This window comes from Lethenteron reissneri, chromosome 43, assembly GCF_015708825.2.
Source record: "Lethenteron reissneri isolate LAM-NWPU_2019-01 chromosome 43, ASM1570882v1, whole genome shotgun sequence".
Classification (NCBI taxonomy): Eukaryota; Metazoa; Chordata; class Hyperoartia; order Petromyzontiformes; family Petromyzontidae; genus Lethenteron; species Lethenteron reissneri.
Genome location: NC_083821.1, coordinates 10,829,841 through 10,850,258, shown reverse-complemented (window position 1 = coordinate 10,850,258; position 20,418 = coordinate 10,829,841). Strand labels below are relative to the sequence as shown.

Genomic DNA, 20,418 nt, shown 5'->3' with positions numbered 1-20,418 from the left:
TACGTACGGCGCGAAGGAAGTTCAACACACAAACATGCAACCACTTAACCCTTGACAAACGCGCTATTGAAGAACCTTTCAACAACACCATCATCGTCAGCCATGATCTATCCACTACCGAATGAAGGCCACCCCCCCAAGCCGCCGCCGCCATCTCTCGCGGTGCCGCGATATCACAACGCATCGAGAACCGGCACACGAACGGGCTCCACGGCTCCGCATCCACGATGGACGGACACCCTCCACGGGCACGTCTCCTCCGTTCGTGCCCGTCCCCCAGCTGGCTGGCGTCTTGACGGGCGACACGACGTCTTTGGCCTGAGCGCGCTCCCTCTCGTAGCATGCGCTTCCTCCTCACGCTCCTCGAGAGTGATTCCGAGCAAAGGAAAAAACTCCCACGCGTATTTGCACCCTTTTGACACGTTCAGTTCCATTTCGTTTGCTAATGATCACCGCGGCACATTGGTGAAAAGCCTGGAGACCAGCGGATTGTTTCTCGTCGCGATTGAGCGCAGTTGATTTAATCTTCTCCCAGAACGGAACTCGAACACGCTCTCTCGTCCGGCCCTTCGTTCCGTCGCTTTGCTCGCGCTCTGCGAGGATCTTTGTCCCGCACAACGTCAGGCCTGGTTTGGTGGCACGCGCGACTTTCATCCGCTTCGCTCGAAAGCAGGGGTTGGTGGGCCATCGGGAGATGGGGCTGCACGAGGCACTAACCTGTGGGCAAAGAGGTGCACGTATGTAACGCACGTTGAAGTTCTTTGGCGCCGCACGTGGCCAACCGTGCAAATCGGGGGTGCGGGAAAGGTGCTACCCTTGACGTAATGCTTTTGTGGCTGCAAGAATTCATATTATTTGGGTCTATCGGTAAAGTCACGTAGATCGGTTCATATTAATAATTTGATTAATTTGAACATATCTATGTGACTTTACCGAAAGACCCAAAGAATAAGGTGCTACCCATTAGAGGCGGTACACCTCCAAATCGGTTGCCGACTTCACTGTGTGCGAGTGTTAGCCTCCACCGATTGAGCGTGGGTCTTCATCCAGGAAAATTGGAAGCGCCCAATTTCGCCCGACGTCCCCGATCACGAGACGCGGTGAGGCTGTCTCAGCTTACGCGCGATTTAAAGTTCAGGCGACTTCAAATGCCAATCTTTCCAATTGCTGTCATTTTGGATCGCGTACGGCAATTATTTCGGTAACACCGGCGGCAGTGTCCCCCCGCTTGGCACGGCGTACGCACGTCTCATGGGTTGCACACTCGCAGTCTCGCTTGATTTCATCGCTGGAATTTCTCAGATGAAGTAACAGGTGAGTGGACACGCGTGGCAGGTTCCCCCCTTATGTCAATCCACTGCTAGATGAGGGCCTCCCCACGGCGTGCAGGGCAGTTATACCCGACCGTGCTTCTCCGTTGGCCGGTCCGTGCGAGTTTGTGAAGGTGGGGAGCGCAGAAGTGCATTGCAGCAAAGCAGTTTGATGCACTGCCCACTGCCACAATTGACTGTATCTGGTGATCAGAAATTAAACTCACGATTTGATGCTGTTTCCACTGTGTTGGCAGTGGTCCAAAAGCACAATTAACAAAACACTCAACACATTCGTTAAATAACAGTGGCCATTAAAATAAACTAAAAACGATATGTTTTTATTTTACCAGGTAAGGCCCACTGAGCTATGCAGCTCTTTTTCAGAAGTGACCCGGCCACAAATGATAGCCCAACGAGAAGTGGCTTATCACGTGGAAGTCTACAGCAGCCACATACTCTTCAGCACACGTCTATTCCAGATGTGGAAGGAAGAAACCGGTGGAGACCCGGAGAACAATCCACGCAAGCACAGGGAGAGAGAGAGAGCGACACGCAAACTCCAAATACACAGGCGTCAGGGTTTGGGATTCGAACGGACGACCTCATGTATACCAGGCGAGGTAGTTAACATATCGCCACCGTGGCACCCCAAGAGAACAGCATATAGCAGGTGACGTTTCAGGCAATCGCCCTGATTCATTGCACATCGCACTCCACCTCTCTGCTCTCTCTATGCGCCGCACTGCACTGAACACTGAACTATAAATTGCATAACCGTGACAATTTAAAAGGTGGTGGGGGAAGCAATCACAGTCTCATTCCCCCCACTCGAATCCGCATTGAGGCAGTGCTCATCTCCCGTTCACAGCCCTGAGCCAGTAGGTGTAAATTCCACATTCCTATGGCAGGGGGCTCAGTCTGTACATTGCAAAACCGCCGTTGACTTACCCACAAAGTGTTGCTCGTTTGCCAAAGACAAAGGGACGGGCACTCCTGGGGCATGCGCTGTTAGCCAGTGGTGCCTATGAAGGCTGACAAGGCACGCAAGGGGGGTGAGGGTGGCCAGCACCACGCCGGGCCGCCTTTGTCTCCCGAGCGGCGATGTTTGCACACCGCACCGAGTACTCATCTGAGGCCGAGCCGACCTAGGGGAGGCCCAGGACTGGTTCAGACAACCGCCACCGGTCACGGCCGTGAGCGGGACGAGTCGAACTCGGGTCACCCGGGTATCATAGCTGCCGACCGCTCCGCCACCGCTCCCCTCCCACGCTCGTCTGTCCACCCCGCGATGCACGAGCGAGCGTGCGAGTGTGCTAGTCGTCCACCTTGGGCCCTTCTGCTGATGACAGAGAGCGCCTGCTGCTGCTGGGACACGAGCGGCTGTGCAGTGGTTTAGGATCAGCGGTCCTCAACCTTTTTGGCACCAGGGACCGATTTTGTGGAAGACAATTTTTTCACGAACCAGGGAGACAGGGGTTCATCATTGGGTCTTTCCCCCTTTTCAAAGAAGCTTCTCCAGCGACGTTTGTTTGTTACTCATTGTGGCTACTAGGGGTTAGAGCTTGTGGGCTTAGCAACACAGTGAGTGAGACGAGTGCGCAGCGCGGGAAAAAGGCGCGGACGGAAGTGGTGATTAAAAAAATAATGGGGGCGGGTTCCACGCGCGGACTCACCGTTCTCACCTCCTGCTGCTGTGCGGCCCGGTTCCTAACAGGCCACGGACCGGTACCGGTCCGTGGCCCGGGGGTTGGGGACCCCTGGCTTAGAGCGCACACCGCGCGCATGCACCCGGCGAGGCGACTTTGATGAGACGCGAGAGGCGAACGATGTCCGAACCCACGCCTGGGCCGCTTTTCCCCGTCGCAAGCCGGCGGGGGGCTGCGTGAAGCACGGCCAACACCCCCCACACCCCCCGGATGACTGCCACGGCGGCGATTTGACAAATGGATGGCTGTAAAATAATGGGTGTGGGTTTTTTTGTTTCGTTTTGTTTACCGAGAGATGACAAATTAAGTCGAATAGGAATTCAACGCCACGGTCCGTGTCGCCGCGTGCAATTCACCTGCTGAGCGCGACTCCGTTAGTTAAGCTTGAGAGACACCGCGCTTGACGTGTGCGGCCATCCGAGCTGGCCGGGGCCAAGTTGGTGTCGAGTCGGAGGAGATCTGCGTGCCCATTCTGCAAGCCTGACTGCGATCATCACAGCGTTGTCTCGCCATGCGATACTCTTATTTTGGGGTGGGTTTTTTTTGCGTGTGTGTGCGTGTGCGTGCGTGTGTCGTCCCCCTATCTCTTTTGGACAGCGTCCGCACGCTACATTACCCGCGAAACATTCTTTGCAACAATTCGAGAAGACCGCTTCGGCACCAACGACCAGAAAATCGGGTTTCTCGGGCGCACACAAAAAATTGGCTTTTCAGGAAAGTAGCGTTTGAAATGCTGATTGGGTGAGCGCCGCTATATCTCCGTTGATAATCCGTGTGTGGAGATGGGTTTTCAACGATGTCCGCGTTCACGTCTTGCGCGCCCCAACAAAGGCCCTCGAAGGCAAGCTTCGTTGTGAGCAGTTGCGGGCGGTAAGTGTTGCGCGAGTCTTTGAGGTTGGCTTTACGTTCTCGGGTGTTGTTTGCATGCCGAGACTGGACAAACAATTTGTTGGCTCTTGATTTGAAGCTTTCGTGACTGCAGGAATCCATACTCTTTGGTTCTTTCGGTAAAGTCACGTGGGTAGAAAATTAAATAAATAATGACGTTTCGGGCGCAACACAAGCGTCCGTCCCCCGCTCAACCCCAGACCAGATTCTGACGTCTTGTGACCCCCGCGTATCGCCGCCTGGTGCTAGCTCGGCACGACAAGTAACCAGTGGAGTGCCACTCGGTGGTCCCCATGCTGGCACAGCTCGGATGTGCTAGTGGAAAAGAGGTGCGGGGGTCAGAACGGTCGGCCCGTGCGCCGACTTGGCTCTGGCCAGGAATGCGCCGCAGTGGGCTCGCGAGCCCCATCTGAAGTGTCATTGTTCAAGCCCCCGGAGTCCTTGTTTTGACTGTGGCCAACCCGCTTCCTGTGCCTATCGACAGATACTGATTCGCGTGAGCTGTCGTTGGAATTCGTGAGCTTCCCTCCCGGGCAGACATAACAGGTCGGCCGCTGCGGGCGTCTGGCATGCGGGTCAGACAGCCCGAGGGCACCGGCTGAGCTTTCGTGTCGGGGTGAACAGCGCACAAGGGTATCGCTGTAACTGCCCAGGCGTTCATTCATTTATCGTCGTCAGTCATGATCTGTCCACTGCTGGATGAAGGCCCTTCCCAAGCCGTTGGCCATCTTTCACGGTTCTGCAACGTGGCAACGCACCCAGGGCCTGCACGTGAGCTGCTTTCGGTGCTCCGTCTCTCCCGGTGGACGCCCTCTCTTGGGTGTCCTCTCACAACCACGGTGGCAAGATGTTGACTCCCTCGCCTGGTATACGGGAGGTCGTGGGCTCGATCCCGACCCCTGTAGATTTGGAGTTTGCGTGTTCTCCCCGTGGTTGCATAAGTCCTCCGGTTTGTCCCTCCACATTTAGAATCGACACGTGTTTAAATTTCCACATGATAAGCCACTTCGTTGAGCTATCATTTGTGGCTCGATCGCTTCTGAAAAAGAGCTGTATAGCTTCGTGGGCCATACCTGATATCATAAAAAAATTGTTTAATTTTAGTTTTAAAATTAATTTGGGTAGGAATTGAGCTTGACTTCACTAATGCCCATTCCAACACGTAGGTGCAAGAGGAGTGACCGTTCGATATGCAGAGGTTAATAAAGCGCGACAGATTCACTGGAACATTTATCTTGAAGGTTCTCGTGAGCGCGCGGGCCTGTTGCTCCGCAGGTGCGGCTGTGCATGCCCGTCCCGGCGGTGGTGGTGGTGGTGGTTGTGGTGGTGGTAGTAGTGGTGGTTGTGGTTGTTGTACATTCTCCCGCTATCGCCGGTGCCGTGAAGTCACCGTGGTAGTGCGCGGCGGAAACATTCCGAGCGCGATACACCGCCCACCCGCGCCGGCCTCCGCCCGTGTCCGTGTCTAAACTAAACTTGTGGCTTTTCCTCCAAGCCACGCATTTATTTCATTAACTTGCAATAGTTCACGAGAGCGATTGATTTTTTTTAGAAGTCCCGCAGCGGTGGTGGTGTGGGCGGGGTGGTCTGGCCTATTTACTGACTGAATTTTTCACTTTTTTTCGCCATACGTGGGTGGAGATCAGAGTACCTGTAGATTAACGCTCAAACCGATAACACTCGAAGACGGCATGGGTGGGCCATAGGCACGCTCGCTGCGCACCCATCTCTGATCAGCACGGTTTGGCTACGTACGGAAGAAGATCAACGTGCATACGTACATCTCCTGGAGGTTTTGGAGTTCACACGCACAGATCTCTACGTGATCCATCAACCCTGCCTGTGAAGTGCGGATCTCAGGCACGTTCTGCCACACCCAGCTGTGTGACAATTACACTCGAGGGTTCGTAATAAAACATTAACGCGTTGTATTGTTCACCAGTTACGCTATATATTTATATACACATATACACCTTAGCCTTGCGTGTTCTGTTAGCTTCCGCGGTAGGACATGGAGGTTTCGGCGATGAGCCTGTGAGGTTCAATCTAACCCAACATCATTAGTTCAACATACATACAGTACGAAAAAATAAGAATAGGTATTACCCTTTCTGGCAATAAAACAGGTGATAAGATGTACACTATGAGACCTCCTTTACCAGTGGCAAAATATAGTAAGTAATAGGTTTTTACCCTTTCAACTGGTACAAAAACTGACACCTTTATGCAAGGTATCATGTTTGCAATAACCACAACACAAGCAGTCAAAATGCAAACAAGAAGAAACAACTCTGATGATGATAATGATATGCACTGTCCTTGAAGTTGATTGGTCCACACCCGAGACAGCTTTTCTTAGAGCCTAGTCTCCATTGGTGTTGGACCAGATGAGTTGTACGCCTTTTGGCGTCATCTGGTCCAACACCAATGGAGACTAGGCTTTACGTGATCTAACCCAAAATTACCTATATTATGGATACTCTGATCATCAATGCTTTGTTTTTGAAACTGATTGGCCTACACCAGAGACAGCCTTCTTTCAGGCCCGGTCTCACCAGTGCCAGACCAGAGAACGCCAAAAGACGAACAGCACAAGGACAATGCCACTCTCAGGGCATTGATAGCTCTTGGTGAGCAGCAACAAAATGGGACCTTTTTGCCAGTATCAAAGTGCGAACATTCACGAGGCACGGCGAGGCACGCTACCCATTCACCACCGCCATAGCGGCCGCATCAACTAGCTCAGCCGGAAAAATAATTATAATGCATCCCAAGGACATCAAACTGGAACTGCTTCTTGTGTTCCGTTTTGTCGTCCTTCCGCTGCGCCTCCGATTAGCACAGTTGGCTACGTACAGGGTGCGGAAGAAGAAGAAGACGTTCAATGTAGATGGATGCATGCGACCAAGGGGAAGAGAAGACCTCGGGGCAGATGGTGGGAGACTGCAGGGTCAGACCATGGAGGTTGCTGCGTGTCTACTGTGCAGCAGCTGCGGTATCTGGCATAGGGCGGGAAGCATTGGCATCGAGGTGCAGTGGCATCAATGGGCAGCTTCATGATCTTGATTAAACTAAACTAAGCCATCTTTTTTGTTTTACCAGGTCAACCCCACCGAGATATGTAGCTCTATTTCAGGAACAACCTGGCCATAAATGGTAACTCAACGAAGCATGTTTCTAAATGTGTAGGGAAAAACCGGAGAAAAATCCACACGACCACGGGAAGAGAGACACACAAACTCCAAATACACAGCAGGCGTCAGGGTCGGGATCTAACCCACGACCTGCATACCAGGCGAGGTACTTAACATATCTACACCGTGGCATCATCGTAGGATTTTGTCGTGGTGTCCTGCAAGGGGCTATCGTGCCCCTCTACCTCGCGTACCTCTGACCTCCACACGGCACTTTTCTTCAGCTGTGCCGATTAGCGAATAGCTCGTTCTGAAAAATCTCTTTGATAAACTCGCATTGTTGATGAATGTCTACTCAATCCAATTGTAATGACGTTTTAAATGTGAGCACATCGCAAGACGTTATCTGGTTGCTGTGCATGGGAAGCCGGTTTGAGTCGCAGGTGTCTGAGTGAAAACCTGAGATCTTTGTCTTTGCTGGCTCCATGGCGTCTTGTCACCTTTGTCCGCCCGGCAGTGCTGATGATTGTTCCTGATACCAAAACGAATTTTAAAAGACGTGCCACGTTTTATTTTTAGGCTCACCGACCGTGAACGAGGTACAGACTAAATACGGGTGCCGACAAGCACCGGCAATCGGATTTGTATTGCGGTGCGTTCATCGCCTTGACGGCTGCATATATAGTTGCGTTCATGAATTGAATGGTCACAATATGGGTTCGGACAAAAACGTGTACAAGCGATCCCCTTCCACGCGTAGCGGTGTATTAATATCAGAGCGACGATGTCGGAGCGGAGGAGGGCCCCCGGGTGCCTCGGAGGCGAGAGCGCCGAGGCGGCACGGCGCGGCTCTGATGGTGGGATCCAATCCGGAGAGCGGCCGCCCGTGATCGAACCGTGGTCTCAGCCTGGTCAATGTCTGCACACGAAAAAAACACAAAGATGCTCCCCCTCCCCCCCGTGTAGCCTCAACAGACTGTTGGGGCAAGTGCTGTTAGCGAGCAGCCCCTATGAAGGCCGGCACGGCACACGAGGGGGTAGGTGGCCCAGTGGTGATGTTTACACACCGCACCAGGTACTTATTTGAGGCTGAGCCGACCTAGGCGAGGCCCAGGACCAGTTCAGATAATCGTCACCGGTGTTGGCCGTGAGCGGGAATCGAGCTCGGGTGCCTGAGTTCTTAGTGCAGCTCGCTCACCACCACACTACCGCTCCCCATATTTGCACACACACACACACATATGTAGAGGACATTACATTTAATTCTGGACTTAATTTGACAAGATTCCAATTTCGAGAATTAAAAATATCGGTTGACTGTCATGTGACGGACAATCCTGTCTGTCGGAGCATTGGGGAAAGTGCTGCCCTGACACTGCGTGGACTGGAGGACACTTGAAGGGATTTCAGAAGTAGCTTTGCGATCTCCACTTCTCTGGGCCATTCTCTGAACTAGAAGGGCTTGCATACCGCTCAGTGAAAGATCGGAATAGATGCTTCATCTCGTGATATGACACCTCCGGCACAATTGAGATGAAGAGGAACAACTCAGTAAAAAACATGTGGAGTCATCACGGGAGGTGAATGCTGGGGAGTGGATTTGGCACGGGCAGTCCTCAGATTTCGACGTGATCATCTGAGTTTTGATGAGTGCTCCGCACGGGATTAAAAACAGGAATCGCATTCAACAAACGCCCTCCCAGTGGGTCTTCTGCATCAAATTAATGCTCAATTTGGAAATGTCGAGACTGTGGCTTGCACGAGATTATTTCTCTGCACTGCAAGTTCGGAATGCGATGGCGATTTGCGTCCCACGTGAGCTTTACGTGCCCTGCACATGAATATGCGTCTCCTGCCCAAGCGCACTCGTTGTTCTGAAGAGTGGATAGGAATTCTCACTTCCTCGGTCATCCTCGCAGTGACTAATGGCTAATCATCGAACAAAGACGGTCACTGCATCGCGCGCTTTCACGTGCGCTTCTGCGGCCGTCTGGAACGCTCTTCCTTTCGATATGCGGAAGTCACTGAGAGCTATTCACTCTTAAATCATTATCGAGATTGAAAACTCATTCCTTTAGAACTGCCTTTTGTGTTTAGTTTGTTGTCCTTCCACCGCACCTCCCGATTCGTGCTGTTGGCTATGTACGGTGCGAAAGAAGTTCAACATACGTACGTACGTACGTCCCGCTGCTGCACATTCGCAGCAGTAGTAGCAGCAGCAGCGTTCAATTCACGTTGACTGTGAAGAGACTCTCAAAGGCCCCGCATCTCCCGCCTGGCTTCCCAGTGACACTGAGCTTGGCCCCGCGCCTCAGTTTCGATCATTTCTGCCTCTGAAATATTGTGCGTGCGTTACAGACTGCAGTGTCATTAATGTTATTTGTGCTATCGCCCATTCCACCCACACAGTGCGTGGGGCAGGTTCTCCTCCGGGTGGATAATTTCCAGGGGCCCTATGCCCTTCCTATGCCATTCTAATGCAGCTCTTAACGCCGTTGAAATCGACTGTGGACTGGCCGTTGAGTTGGAGGCGGGGCGGGTGGAGACGCTTACAGCGGGGGCAGCAAGGCGGCTGTGGGACTCGGTTGAGCGAGGAGCTTTTTGCTGATGTCTCGTCGCAGAGTGTGTGGGTTTTGATAACTGCCCCCCCCCCCCCCCACCAGTTTCCTCCCACACACAGCAAAAAATAAAATACCCAAGAAGACGTTGTGCCTCGGAACGCTAAGCAGAGCCCTTCGTGTGCAAGTCTTTAGGAATTGATGGGACATTGCGCGATAGAGATTTCAAAAATATTATTTTTTGTTACAAGCGATCAATTATCTAGCCCTTCATCGGCCTTGGGCAAACATCAGCCCGAGCATTAACCGCGGTCTATGGGTTGACTCTCAGAAGGGGGCCCCGCTTTAGGTTATGAAGCCAGCTCATTTTTTATTAACGTCGCACGTGGGAGGGGATCCGTGACACCCAAAGAAAACCCCCTCGATGCGACGGGCTACTGCCACAATGAAATCCACGCAACACCTACTTGCCGTGCTGCCTTCCGTGGATGCCACTTTTTTCTGATCCGTATGCCGTGGCAGGCACTCTTTTAACTTCTTTTAACGCTCTGGTTGCTCGCCATGAGACTCGGGGGTCCAAGCCAAGGTCGCCACATGCCTGGTTTTAACCCGGCACCTCTGTTCGGGTGGCAGGAATTTATTTGTCCAGAGGTCTGGTACCGTTACTGCAGAGCACCACACAGTGTTGATCGAGAGTTGAGCGGTGGTCAACCTGCGTCTCCCAAGCCGCATGCGCCTCTCAAATCCACCACACGCGCCTCTATCGGAGGGAGCATAACGTAGAACGTGCAATCACAGCGGTAGCAAAGAATACTGAATGTTGGGGTAAGCGCTGTTAGCGAGCACCTATGAAGAACGGTACGGGGGAGGGGGGGGTGGCCAGCAACCACGCCCGGCCACTTTTGTCTCCCAAGTGGCGGTGTTTACACACCGCACCAGGTACTCATTTGAGGCCCAAGACCAGTTGAGCTAAACGTCACCAGTGGTGGCCGTGAGCGGGAATCGAACTCGGGTCGCTGGGTTCGTAGCACTAACCGCTACACTACCAATCCCCACACATATATGTATACATATACTTGGCTCTTTGCAGAAGTCACGGGTACTTTTTAGCTCTTGGTCTGTTACAGGTTGGCCACCCCTGATCTAGACTCTAAACTATTAAACTTTTTTTATTTCACTAGGTAAGGCCCACTGAGCTACACAACTCTAGTTTAGAAGCGACCTGGCCATAAATGATGGCTCAACGAAGTGATTTATATTGTGGAAATGTATAGCAGCGACATACTCGAAGCGTACGTTTCTAAATGTGAAGGGAAAAACCGGAGGACCCGCAGAAAAATCCACGCGACCACGGAGAGCGAGAGAGAGACATGCAAACTTTAAATATACAAGCGTCAGTGTCGGGATTGAACCCACAAACCTCCTGTATACCAGGCGAGGTAGTTAACATCTCGTCTTGCTGACAAGGCCAATGCTGACTGAGAAATCTGTTTTATTTACAGTGGTAGCAACTGCAGCTCCATTATTGATGGAAGAAGCAGGGAGTGAGCATTACTGGGTCATGGGTGCCCTTTCTAACAAGCAAGGACAATCCGTGAAAGGGACGTGTGTAGTGGTGCTGTAGTCATTTGGCTTTGCAGCTCCGCTGGCCGAGTGACAAACTAGCGCAAGCCCAGGGCCACATGAGCCACATGTGGAAATTGATGCAATTTTCTGTTTATGTACTGAGTAGATAGCCAGCGTGTGCGCGTGGGGTGCGTGGCGTTTGTGGGGTGTGTGGGGGAGCGGGTCGTGTGGCGGATTGCTCGCTGCGCTGCGAACCCGGCGACCCGAGTTCGATTCCCGCTCACGGCCAACACCCGATGACGATTATTTTAACCGGTGTTGGGGCCTCCTCTAGGTCGACTCGGCCTCCAATGGGCACCTGGTGCGCTGTGTAAACATCGTCACTGGGGAGACAAAGGCGGCCGGGCGTGGTGCTGGCTACCCACTCTGTTCGTGTGCCGTGCCGGCCTTCACGGGTGCTCGCTAACAGCTACTTGCCCCTACAGTCTGTAAAACTATGCGTGGTGACAAACCCCAGCGGGGAAGCGGCGACGCAGCGGTCCCCTGTATAGCCTCAACAGACTGTTTGAGCAAGTGCTGTTAGTGAGTAGCACCTATGAAGGCCAGCATGGCACACGAGGGGGTGGGTGGCCAGCACCAAGCCCAACCGCCTTTGTATCCCCAGTGGCGATGTTACGCATACACACACACAGGACCGTTGACCGTCGTACGCAATGACGCTGCGTCGGGATTCTTCACCGTGGCTGCCGGGGGGGCTGTGAGACGCTAACCGGCGGCCTTTTTTGTACCGCAGGGCCAGTTCTGCGACGTGTGCCGCGTGGACGCGCCCGAGAAGGCGCACCCCGCCAAGAACGCCATCGACGGCACCGAGCGCTGGTGGCAGAGTCCGCCGCTCTCGCAGGGGCTCCAGTTCAACGCCGTGAACGTCACGCTCGACTTTGGCCAGGTGAGCCTCACCCCACGGTGACCCCATCGGTGTAGCCACGACGCACGCGGCGAGGCTCCGGCGGAAGACCCGCGCGTGTTCTTCGCGTTCGCGAATCGCGGCTTGCTCCGACCGCTTCACGTAAGGTAATTGGGTCGAGGTGCAGCCGTGCCATTACTCGCTCGCTCTCACGCCGCTGCGGGCGGAGGGGCCTCCACTGACTGGAGGCCGCTCCAGAGAGGGCCCCTTCAGGAGGGTGTTGTTTCGGCCTACTCTTCCACGCTGGACAAACGTCCGTTGTACTCTTTGGTTCTTTCGTTAAAGTCACGTAGGTATAAAATAAAATAATCACGACGTTTTGGGCGCAACACAAGCGTCCATAATCAGGTGGGAAAGCATAACTCAAAGCTACACCTGATGATGGACGCTTGTATTGCACCCAAAACGTCGTGCTTTATTTTACTTTATACCTACGTGACTTTACCGAAAGAAAACAAAGAGTATGGATTCCTGCAGTAACGAAAGCTTCAAATCAAAACGTCCATTGTTGAAGAAGTGGGAGTAGCCACGCTTTAACCCCACCGGCGGAGTACCCGTTTGCATCGCTGGCTGGACACCAGCGTGCTAGGGATTCAGTAAACTCGATTCAAACAATTGTTGCGACTGCCGCGCCAGGGAGATCAAATCGAACCGGCGAGCTGCCACGTTGCTGGCCCATTTTGCTAAACGTTCGGCCACGTGCAGCAGGCCTCGGGAGAACGAAGGCAAGAATGTAAATTATTTTTGATAAATTTTATGAGTTGTGATGGTATTACAAGCGAGGGTTGGTTTGCGGTTAATGAACTGCCACTGCTTTGGTGCATTGCCCCGGTGGTTTGTAGAATTCTCAGCGGGTTCTCCTAAAGAGGCAACACAAATATATAGATCAGCTTGCATTGACCGTAGGTTGTAGTTCTGTGATATCCGTGTCCGCGGACCATTCTCGAACGCAAAGGCTCGCGCCGCTCTGCGAGACGTCCGCATGGATTCTTCGACTTTGTGACGCGAACGCCGCCGGCGCAATCGGGGTCCTTGTTCCCTCAATTCTCACCGACGTGCACTCACCAGCGTGCCGAAGCATTACAAACAACGCCGGCGACGGACATGGCGGCGTGGGTCGACGGAACCTCGGCCTCCACCCGCCCCCCCGCCCCCCGTCAACTCCAGCGACCGAGACATGTCTCTCGAGGTCTGCGAGGATTTCGTTTTTTTACGCCTGAGCTCCCGCCTGGAATGTGAGGCCGCAACGATTTTGCACACTGCAGTAAATGGAATTACGCTTTCCTTTATCGATTAATATCGATATCTTGAGCACGCGACGCCCGTATCGGATCGCGCGTGTGAGCATTCTTGCTGTTTTAGGCGAAATGCAACGAGTTCTTATCAACCCCCCCCCCCATCTTCCCTGTGGCCACTACAGAGGCACGATCAATCATCGCAGTTTACAAAAAATATTCTTCAATGGAACCGCGCAATCTTGCACCCTGACAATTAGTGGAATCTCCTGGGGGGGACGATGGTGGGAGAGGAGTGGGTGTTGGAGTAAGGGTTTATCATATCCAGCCTTACCTTTGATGTTAAACAAAATACATTTCAACGGATGTGCCTTTGTGGCACAGGGTGTCAGGTCAAGGTCTGAGAGAAGTGTTCCCTCCCTGCCCCCCCCCCCCCCCCACTATAAAAAATTCGCATTGGGGTGTAATTGATGGCATCCCTAGGCGCAAGCAGTGTAAGCACCGAAGCTCTGCCCATCTTGTAGATGCTTCCGCATCTCAATGTGCACCGAGATGCCTACGGAGTGGGACGCTCCTTGCGTGCCGGTACGTGGAGCCGAGTCACTCATCGTTTCGAGTTGGAGTTTGAGAAATCAAACGGAACCTGCCCCGGCACTAAGCCTCCACGTCCATTGTCGTGTGCACGCGGCCTGGATGCACACTGTCTCCTGAAACAAAGCGTCGGCCCTTGCAGTACGGAAGAGCTGCATCGATGTACATCTTTCCGCTCACGACGTCACATCTTGCCCCCTCGCTCGCATCTGCCGGCGCCACTCCAGCGCAGCTAGTGGCGCTCGTACGGGGGGGGGGGGGGGGGGGGGGCGAGTCTCAGCGTCCCGGAGTGGAATTCTGCATTGTCTGCCAGTGAGCGTAACCCCAAACACGTGCTTTTATTGCTCAACGGATGCATCCCTCAGATTGATGGATTTCTTTTTGGGGGGTGGGGGTGGTTTTGTCCGAGCAGTTGTGCACGGTAAATGAAAACTGTTTCTACAAAAGCCGACGTTTCTCTCCGGCAGACATTGTGTCGGCTCTCTTGCTTCAGCAGTTTGATTCGTGCGTTTGGATGATTTTTCCACATGATGAGCCACTTCGTCGAGCAGTCACTTGTCGCCAGGTCAGAATCAGAATAGGAATATTTATGCTGCAGGAATCCGATGAGCTATAAAGCTCTTTTTCACCACGTGTCCAGTCGGGGCGGGTAAGAACGTTACAACAATAAACAGGACAGAAACACAATCGGAGTGCAAAGTACAAGAAAGGCAAAGAAATCGGCCAAAAAAGTACAAATAAAACTAAACCATCCCATTCCTACCATGCAAAACCCACAGAGGTGTTAACTTATTTCTCAGAACCGACCTGGCAACAGATGATAGCTCAACAAAGTGGCTTATTGCGTGCGAAATGTCTAGCCGCAAAAAATAATGTCCTGAACAAGCGCTTAGTAGCTCAGTCGGCTTTGCCTCGTAAATAAAATAGTAAAAACAAAGTACAGTAAAACCGTGGATTGCGAGCATAATTTGTTCCTGAAACGTGTTTGTAATCCAAAGCACTCGTATATCAAAGCACTCGTGTATCAGTTGTGACCACGTGACGCTCGGCAGACAAAGCGTATACTGTACTGCTCGTATTGCAAGACCTCGCTCGTTTATCAAATTAATATTTATTGAAAAAAAAAATATCGTCTTGAAAAACACTCGCAGACCAAGTTACTCGTAATCAAAGGTTTTTTACTGTAAGTAGTTTTTAGTTGAATACGGCCCTTCCCTCGGCTAGGCATTGCGGAGTAACCCGCTGGTAACCCAGGCACGTGGAGTTGGTGAAGATGCGACGGTTAAAAAAACAGGCGGTCATGCAGGCTGGCTCGGGGACGTTTCTCCCACTATTTGAGGAATTCTCTTCGGGGGCCCGCTCTGGTTAAGACTCTCTCAGGCTTCCGCACTGAATTCGAAGAATGTTGAATACATGTATATACAAGTGTGTCAAAATTCTGCTCGCTTTTAAACATTCCTCCTGTTTTTTTTTTGCTGACAACGAAATCGGTTGGCGTATTTGCCCCTCCACGTGATGACTTGATTTGATTGGCTCCACCGCTGTCGTGGAGGAGAGTGTATGGTTAAACGCCGACATTATACATGACTGCAAGATACAACCCCAGCGGTAACCAATCATATAATCAGTCTTAAATGTCTTCAAAGTCCAAGTGCCTCCATGCCTCATGTTGGCAGCCCTGACTCAGTGGTGGCGAGATGTTAACGACCTCTCTTGGTAAATAGGAGGTCGTGGGTTCGATCCCGACCCCGAAACCTCTATATTTGGAGTGTGCGTGTTCTCCCCGTGGTTGCGTGGATCTTTCTCTGGATCCTCCGGTTTTTTTCCCTTCACATTTGTAAACGTGCGTTTGGAGTATTTTAAAAAAGTGTTTCTGTAGGTAAACCACAGTTCATTTCTCTGCAGAGTGGAATATAACAAAGTGCATATGTTTTAAATGTGCATCTTGTGGGCAGGTGCAAGTTGAATTGTGTCATCGCCAGTCCATGAGAATTGTCCACGGCTTTAGGGTGGGGGGGGGAGATGGGGGGTATTCATACAGCAGGGTGAATAGAGAAAAGCTGATATAAGACAAAGACAAAAATCCCCCGTATAGCCTGTAATGGACTGTTGGGGCAAGTGCTGTTAGCGAGTAGCACCTATAAAGGTCGGTACAACACACGAGGGGGTGGGTGACCAACACCACGCCCGGCCGCCTTTGTCTCCCTAGTGGCGATGTTTACACATCGCACCAGGTACTCATTTGAGGCTGAGTCGAACTAGGAGAGGCCCAGGACCGGTTCAGATAATCGTCACTGATGTTGGCCATGAGCGGGAATCGAACCCGGGTCACCAGGTTCGTAGCGCAACGCACTAACCGCTACACTACCGCCCCCCACAAATATACACGAACACACACACACACATCGTGTAGGAAATGTCCAATGTCCAGTTGGGGTCATCTCAGCCCATGACTACCTCAGCCAGGTCTCGACCTGAACAACACCGCGTGGGACCGTGCTGTTTCGTGGGAACGAGACGCCCGTGTTCTTTCGTGGTCGGCGGCGGCGTCCACAGGAGCGGACGCCGGCAATGACGACCACATTTTTTTTATTGAACCCATATCAAACAGTCACGTACAGCAGAGGGCACACGTACGTACGCAAGTAAGGTCAACGCGTCTGGGGATGATTGCACCGTCTGGGTAAGGCTTTTCTCTAAACAGCAGCTTGTTAAGGTGGACAAGGTTCATTTTCTCACCAAGGTGGGGGGGGGGGGGGTGCAAAAACATTTATTTACGAAAATAAAAAACCTTATTTGCACCTCGGAGAAAGCGCCGCCTGCCATAGTTCTGTGGATGTTCCACCACAGGCTCAGGACCTTGAGGGGAGATGAACAACTGCGTCATGATTAGTCGAACACACGGGGATATTTTTTTTGTGAATGGGCAGAGCCCCAACAACTCCGCGCCCGCTGACCCGCAGAATATGACATTGTGGGCCCTCGTGTAAATAACCGCGGGGCAAAATTGTAAGGAAGAGCCAATTACGCAAAGCCCCGTGTAACAGGTTCACTCTGGGAAGGATGGATGGCCTGCCGGTGAGCCAGCGTGCGTGTAGCCGACAGCTTAATCCTTGTGGCTGATTTCTGGGAGGAATTTCCTATGACCCTCGTGACCTCTTCTCTCGAGGGGGAGGGGGGGCGGGTGGGGGGTTAAGGCATTTGTGTGCCAGCGCTTGTTGTCATTGTGAAATGACAAAGGCCACATTGGGAATTGTGTGCAACTTAACAAAAGTAAGTAAATGTCTATCTCTGCTGCTGGCAGAGCACCGGTCTCACGGCCGTAAGGTTGCAAGTTCAAATCCCAGTCGGTGGCCAACTCACCCAATCATCCCTCCAAAGTATGATAAAAAAAATAGGTACCACTTTTTAGTAAGTGACCAGTCGTCATTTTATGGAGGCTGACCCTTAACAATGGGGATGTTGAATTTCCAGGTGTGATTTGGAGCCAACAGTGGAGGAAAGTACTGCTCCAATGTTCGCGAGTACAGCGAGACAATTTGGCATTCACTCATCCGTGGATTGATCGCGAATAATAACGACGACGACGATGATTATTTTTTTGCCAATGAGTTACAAAACCTCTAACAGTTTCACGGTCAATCCAGCTGAATGCGAGTGCAGAGACGCACGTGCCAGTTGCAGGGGCGCCATGATGGCGAGATGTTAACTACCCCGCCTGGTATACAGGATGCCGTGAGTTCGATCCCGATCCTGACGCCTGTATATTTAAAGTTTGTTTGTGACTATGTTGAACTTCTTTCACACCATAGATAGCCAACCGTGTGAATAGGCGTTTGTCTGTTCTCTCCGTGGTCGCGTGGGTTTTTCTCCAGGTCCTCCAGGTTTTTCCTCCACATTTAGAATCAACATCATGCGTTTAGAGTGTTTGGCTGCTATACATTTCCCCACAATAAGCCACTTCGTTAAGCTATAATTTATGGCCAGGTCGCTTCTGAAAAAGAGCTCCATAGCTCAGTAGGCCTTACCTGGGGAATTAAAAAAAAGTGTTTATTTTAGTTTCACCTGTAGATATATCATCTGGTCATAACCGCGCACTACAAGCTTCGCGTCTCCGCTGGCGCACATCGCACGCACGAGGCCATCGCGCGCTACGCGGCTGGCTTCCAACGGGAGCCACTCGCGGCTCACGGCGAGAATGGCGCGAGTGTCGGTGTGGCCGGGTGGTGTGGCCGGGTGGTGTGGTTGAGTGGTGTTGTCGAGTGGCCACACCGACACCGCCCCCAGCACCTTCTCCCCGACGGTCCCAGGGGCGTGTCGCTGACAAATCTCTCACTTCCCAGACAGACGGGGCACGCCCCCTCCCGTGCCCCCCAGGCATCAGGGCCGCCCTGGCAATTACAGAGGAGGACACGTGGGTAGCAGTCATCCGGGCGGCGTTCAGAGCGCAGTGCCGGCGGGGGCCGCACTGCTGCTGCTGCCGCCGCCGGGCGTCTGATCGCCGGGCGATTCCGCCTCGGTGGCGCGCGATCCCTCCTAATCGGTGCCCCCGATTTGTGAGACCCCTGGGCAGGGGGGAGGGGCACCCTTTCTTGTGGGTACCCCCCACGCCCCCACGCCCCCCACCCTCCACTAATGCCTCCAGGGCAGGCCCGGGCTCGCTGACCCGTGGCGGCCGTGACGCTTCGTGTGCGCGCGCTTGTTAGGGAGACGCTCGGTCGCGCGAACCTCCCACGTGCTGCTGGTGGTGCGTGAGCGGCGGTCGGCCGGCGTCGTCGCCTGCCGCCAGCGCCACCGGCGGCTCACCGCGTCGATATGACCGCGACCCCCTCCTCGGCGCGTAGTGCAAGGGTACGCATGTACGCGGAATCTAATTAAATTGCCCGTCCTTTGCTTCACCCCGTGGGAGTCTTTCAAGATGCGTTATTGCTTACCGCTGTAATGTGGCGCGAGCGAATAGCGGCGGCTCGGCGGTGTGCGCGCACTGCGCTTTGAACGCGGCGAGCCGGGCTCCATTCCCGATTCGCACCCACGGCCAGCACCGGTGGCAAGTGAAATCCGAACTGGTCCTGAGCTGCGCCGCGCCCCCCCTCGCCCCTGCCCTTGCCCCTTTTCACAGCCTCCGTGACTGGCAAGGCACGGGGAAGGCCTTCATTGCCCAAGCGACTGAAGCGGAACCCTTTAAAGCTCGGTTGTAAAGCTTAGCTGGATAAACAAAGGATCATTCTTATTATTGTTACTGCAGTTTGATATGGCCTGGCTGTGTGGTGACCTGACCGGGTGCTGATTGGGCTGGGTGGTGACTGAGTTGGGTGGCAATGCTGCAGAGCCACCTACGTGAATTTCAGAAGTTTGCGAGCTCAAATCCCGGATGTTGGCTGGCTCAGCCCATCGAGTCCTCTGGGATCCATAAAATGAGAACTCTTTTGGTGGTAAGAAAATGGGATTTCTACTGCCGGTTTGCGAGCCACCTGCAGGGGTGGACACTGCGACCTTTTTTATACTTGGGAGGTGATCGCGATCAATGCAGATCACGTCACTTAACCTCGCCAGTGCATCATTCCCACTCCTGCAAACCCTTGTTACGCAGAATAACTTGGACTCAAGGTTGCCTCTTGCAGCGCAGTTGGCAAATCGCCGTGCGCCGTGCGAGCCGGCGTGGGAAAGTCTTCGCAAATGGTCCACGTCGTGACGTGGCGGTTGGCGAGGGACACTCGCACGCACGACCACAAACCCCCTGTCGGTGTTTCACGGCGCCACTTGTCACTACCGCGGCGTCCACCGAACGTGGTGATCCCTCTCCTCTTGCCGTGGGTGCCACGCATTGCCCCGACCGGAGGCTGCTCGTCCGCCTTCAGTCGTTGTACTGTACTGCGGGTTCCCCGAGACCCTGGACCAGAGACACTTTCAGACAAGTGCCATTAATTGTTCGTGGAGTTACCCATCTTCCGCGATGAGGCATCATAGGTGTTAGGTTTACATATATATGTTTTTAAAGTATTTATCCTCTATAGCCATGACCAATCGTGAAAGATGGATGATGGCCTCCCTAAGTCGCTGCAATAATTTTTCATCTCGCGTCACAACACACCAGCAAGCACCTGCACACGAGCCGGTCTCATCACTGCACCTGAGGCTCTCGATTACTGTAGCTGCTGCCACTCTGTAGATCAGGGGTGGGGAACGTCTGGTCCGCGGGCCGTATAAGGCCCGCAAAATCATTTAGTGTGGCCCTGCCAAGGCAACCGCAGGTGGGACTCGAAATTCAATAAATCTAGGAGCAAACCTGGAAAAGCAGTTGCGAGTAGCAACATCATCAATACCAGCTAACATCACACGCCTCGTCAAAAGAGAAGCAGTTCCAGCCATCGCATTAGGGGTGAGTTAATGAAATGTTTGACCAAATATAACAGGCAAATTTTTAAGTTGATAATTTTGTCTGGCCCGCAAATTATGTTAGAAA

General features: G+C 52.9%; 1 protein-coding gene across 1 annotated transcript in view; it reads left to right on the top strand.

Moving 5' to 3' along the window:
- The window catches only part of LOC133353272 (laminin subunit alpha-5-like), a 214,122-nt gene that overhangs the window by 11,046 nt on the left and 182,658 nt on the right, over positions 1-20,418 (top strand). The window contains 1 exon segment of the mRNA XM_061569380.1: positions 11,959-12,111. Coding sequence (XP_061425364.1) covers positions 11,959-12,111 — 153 coding nt within the window.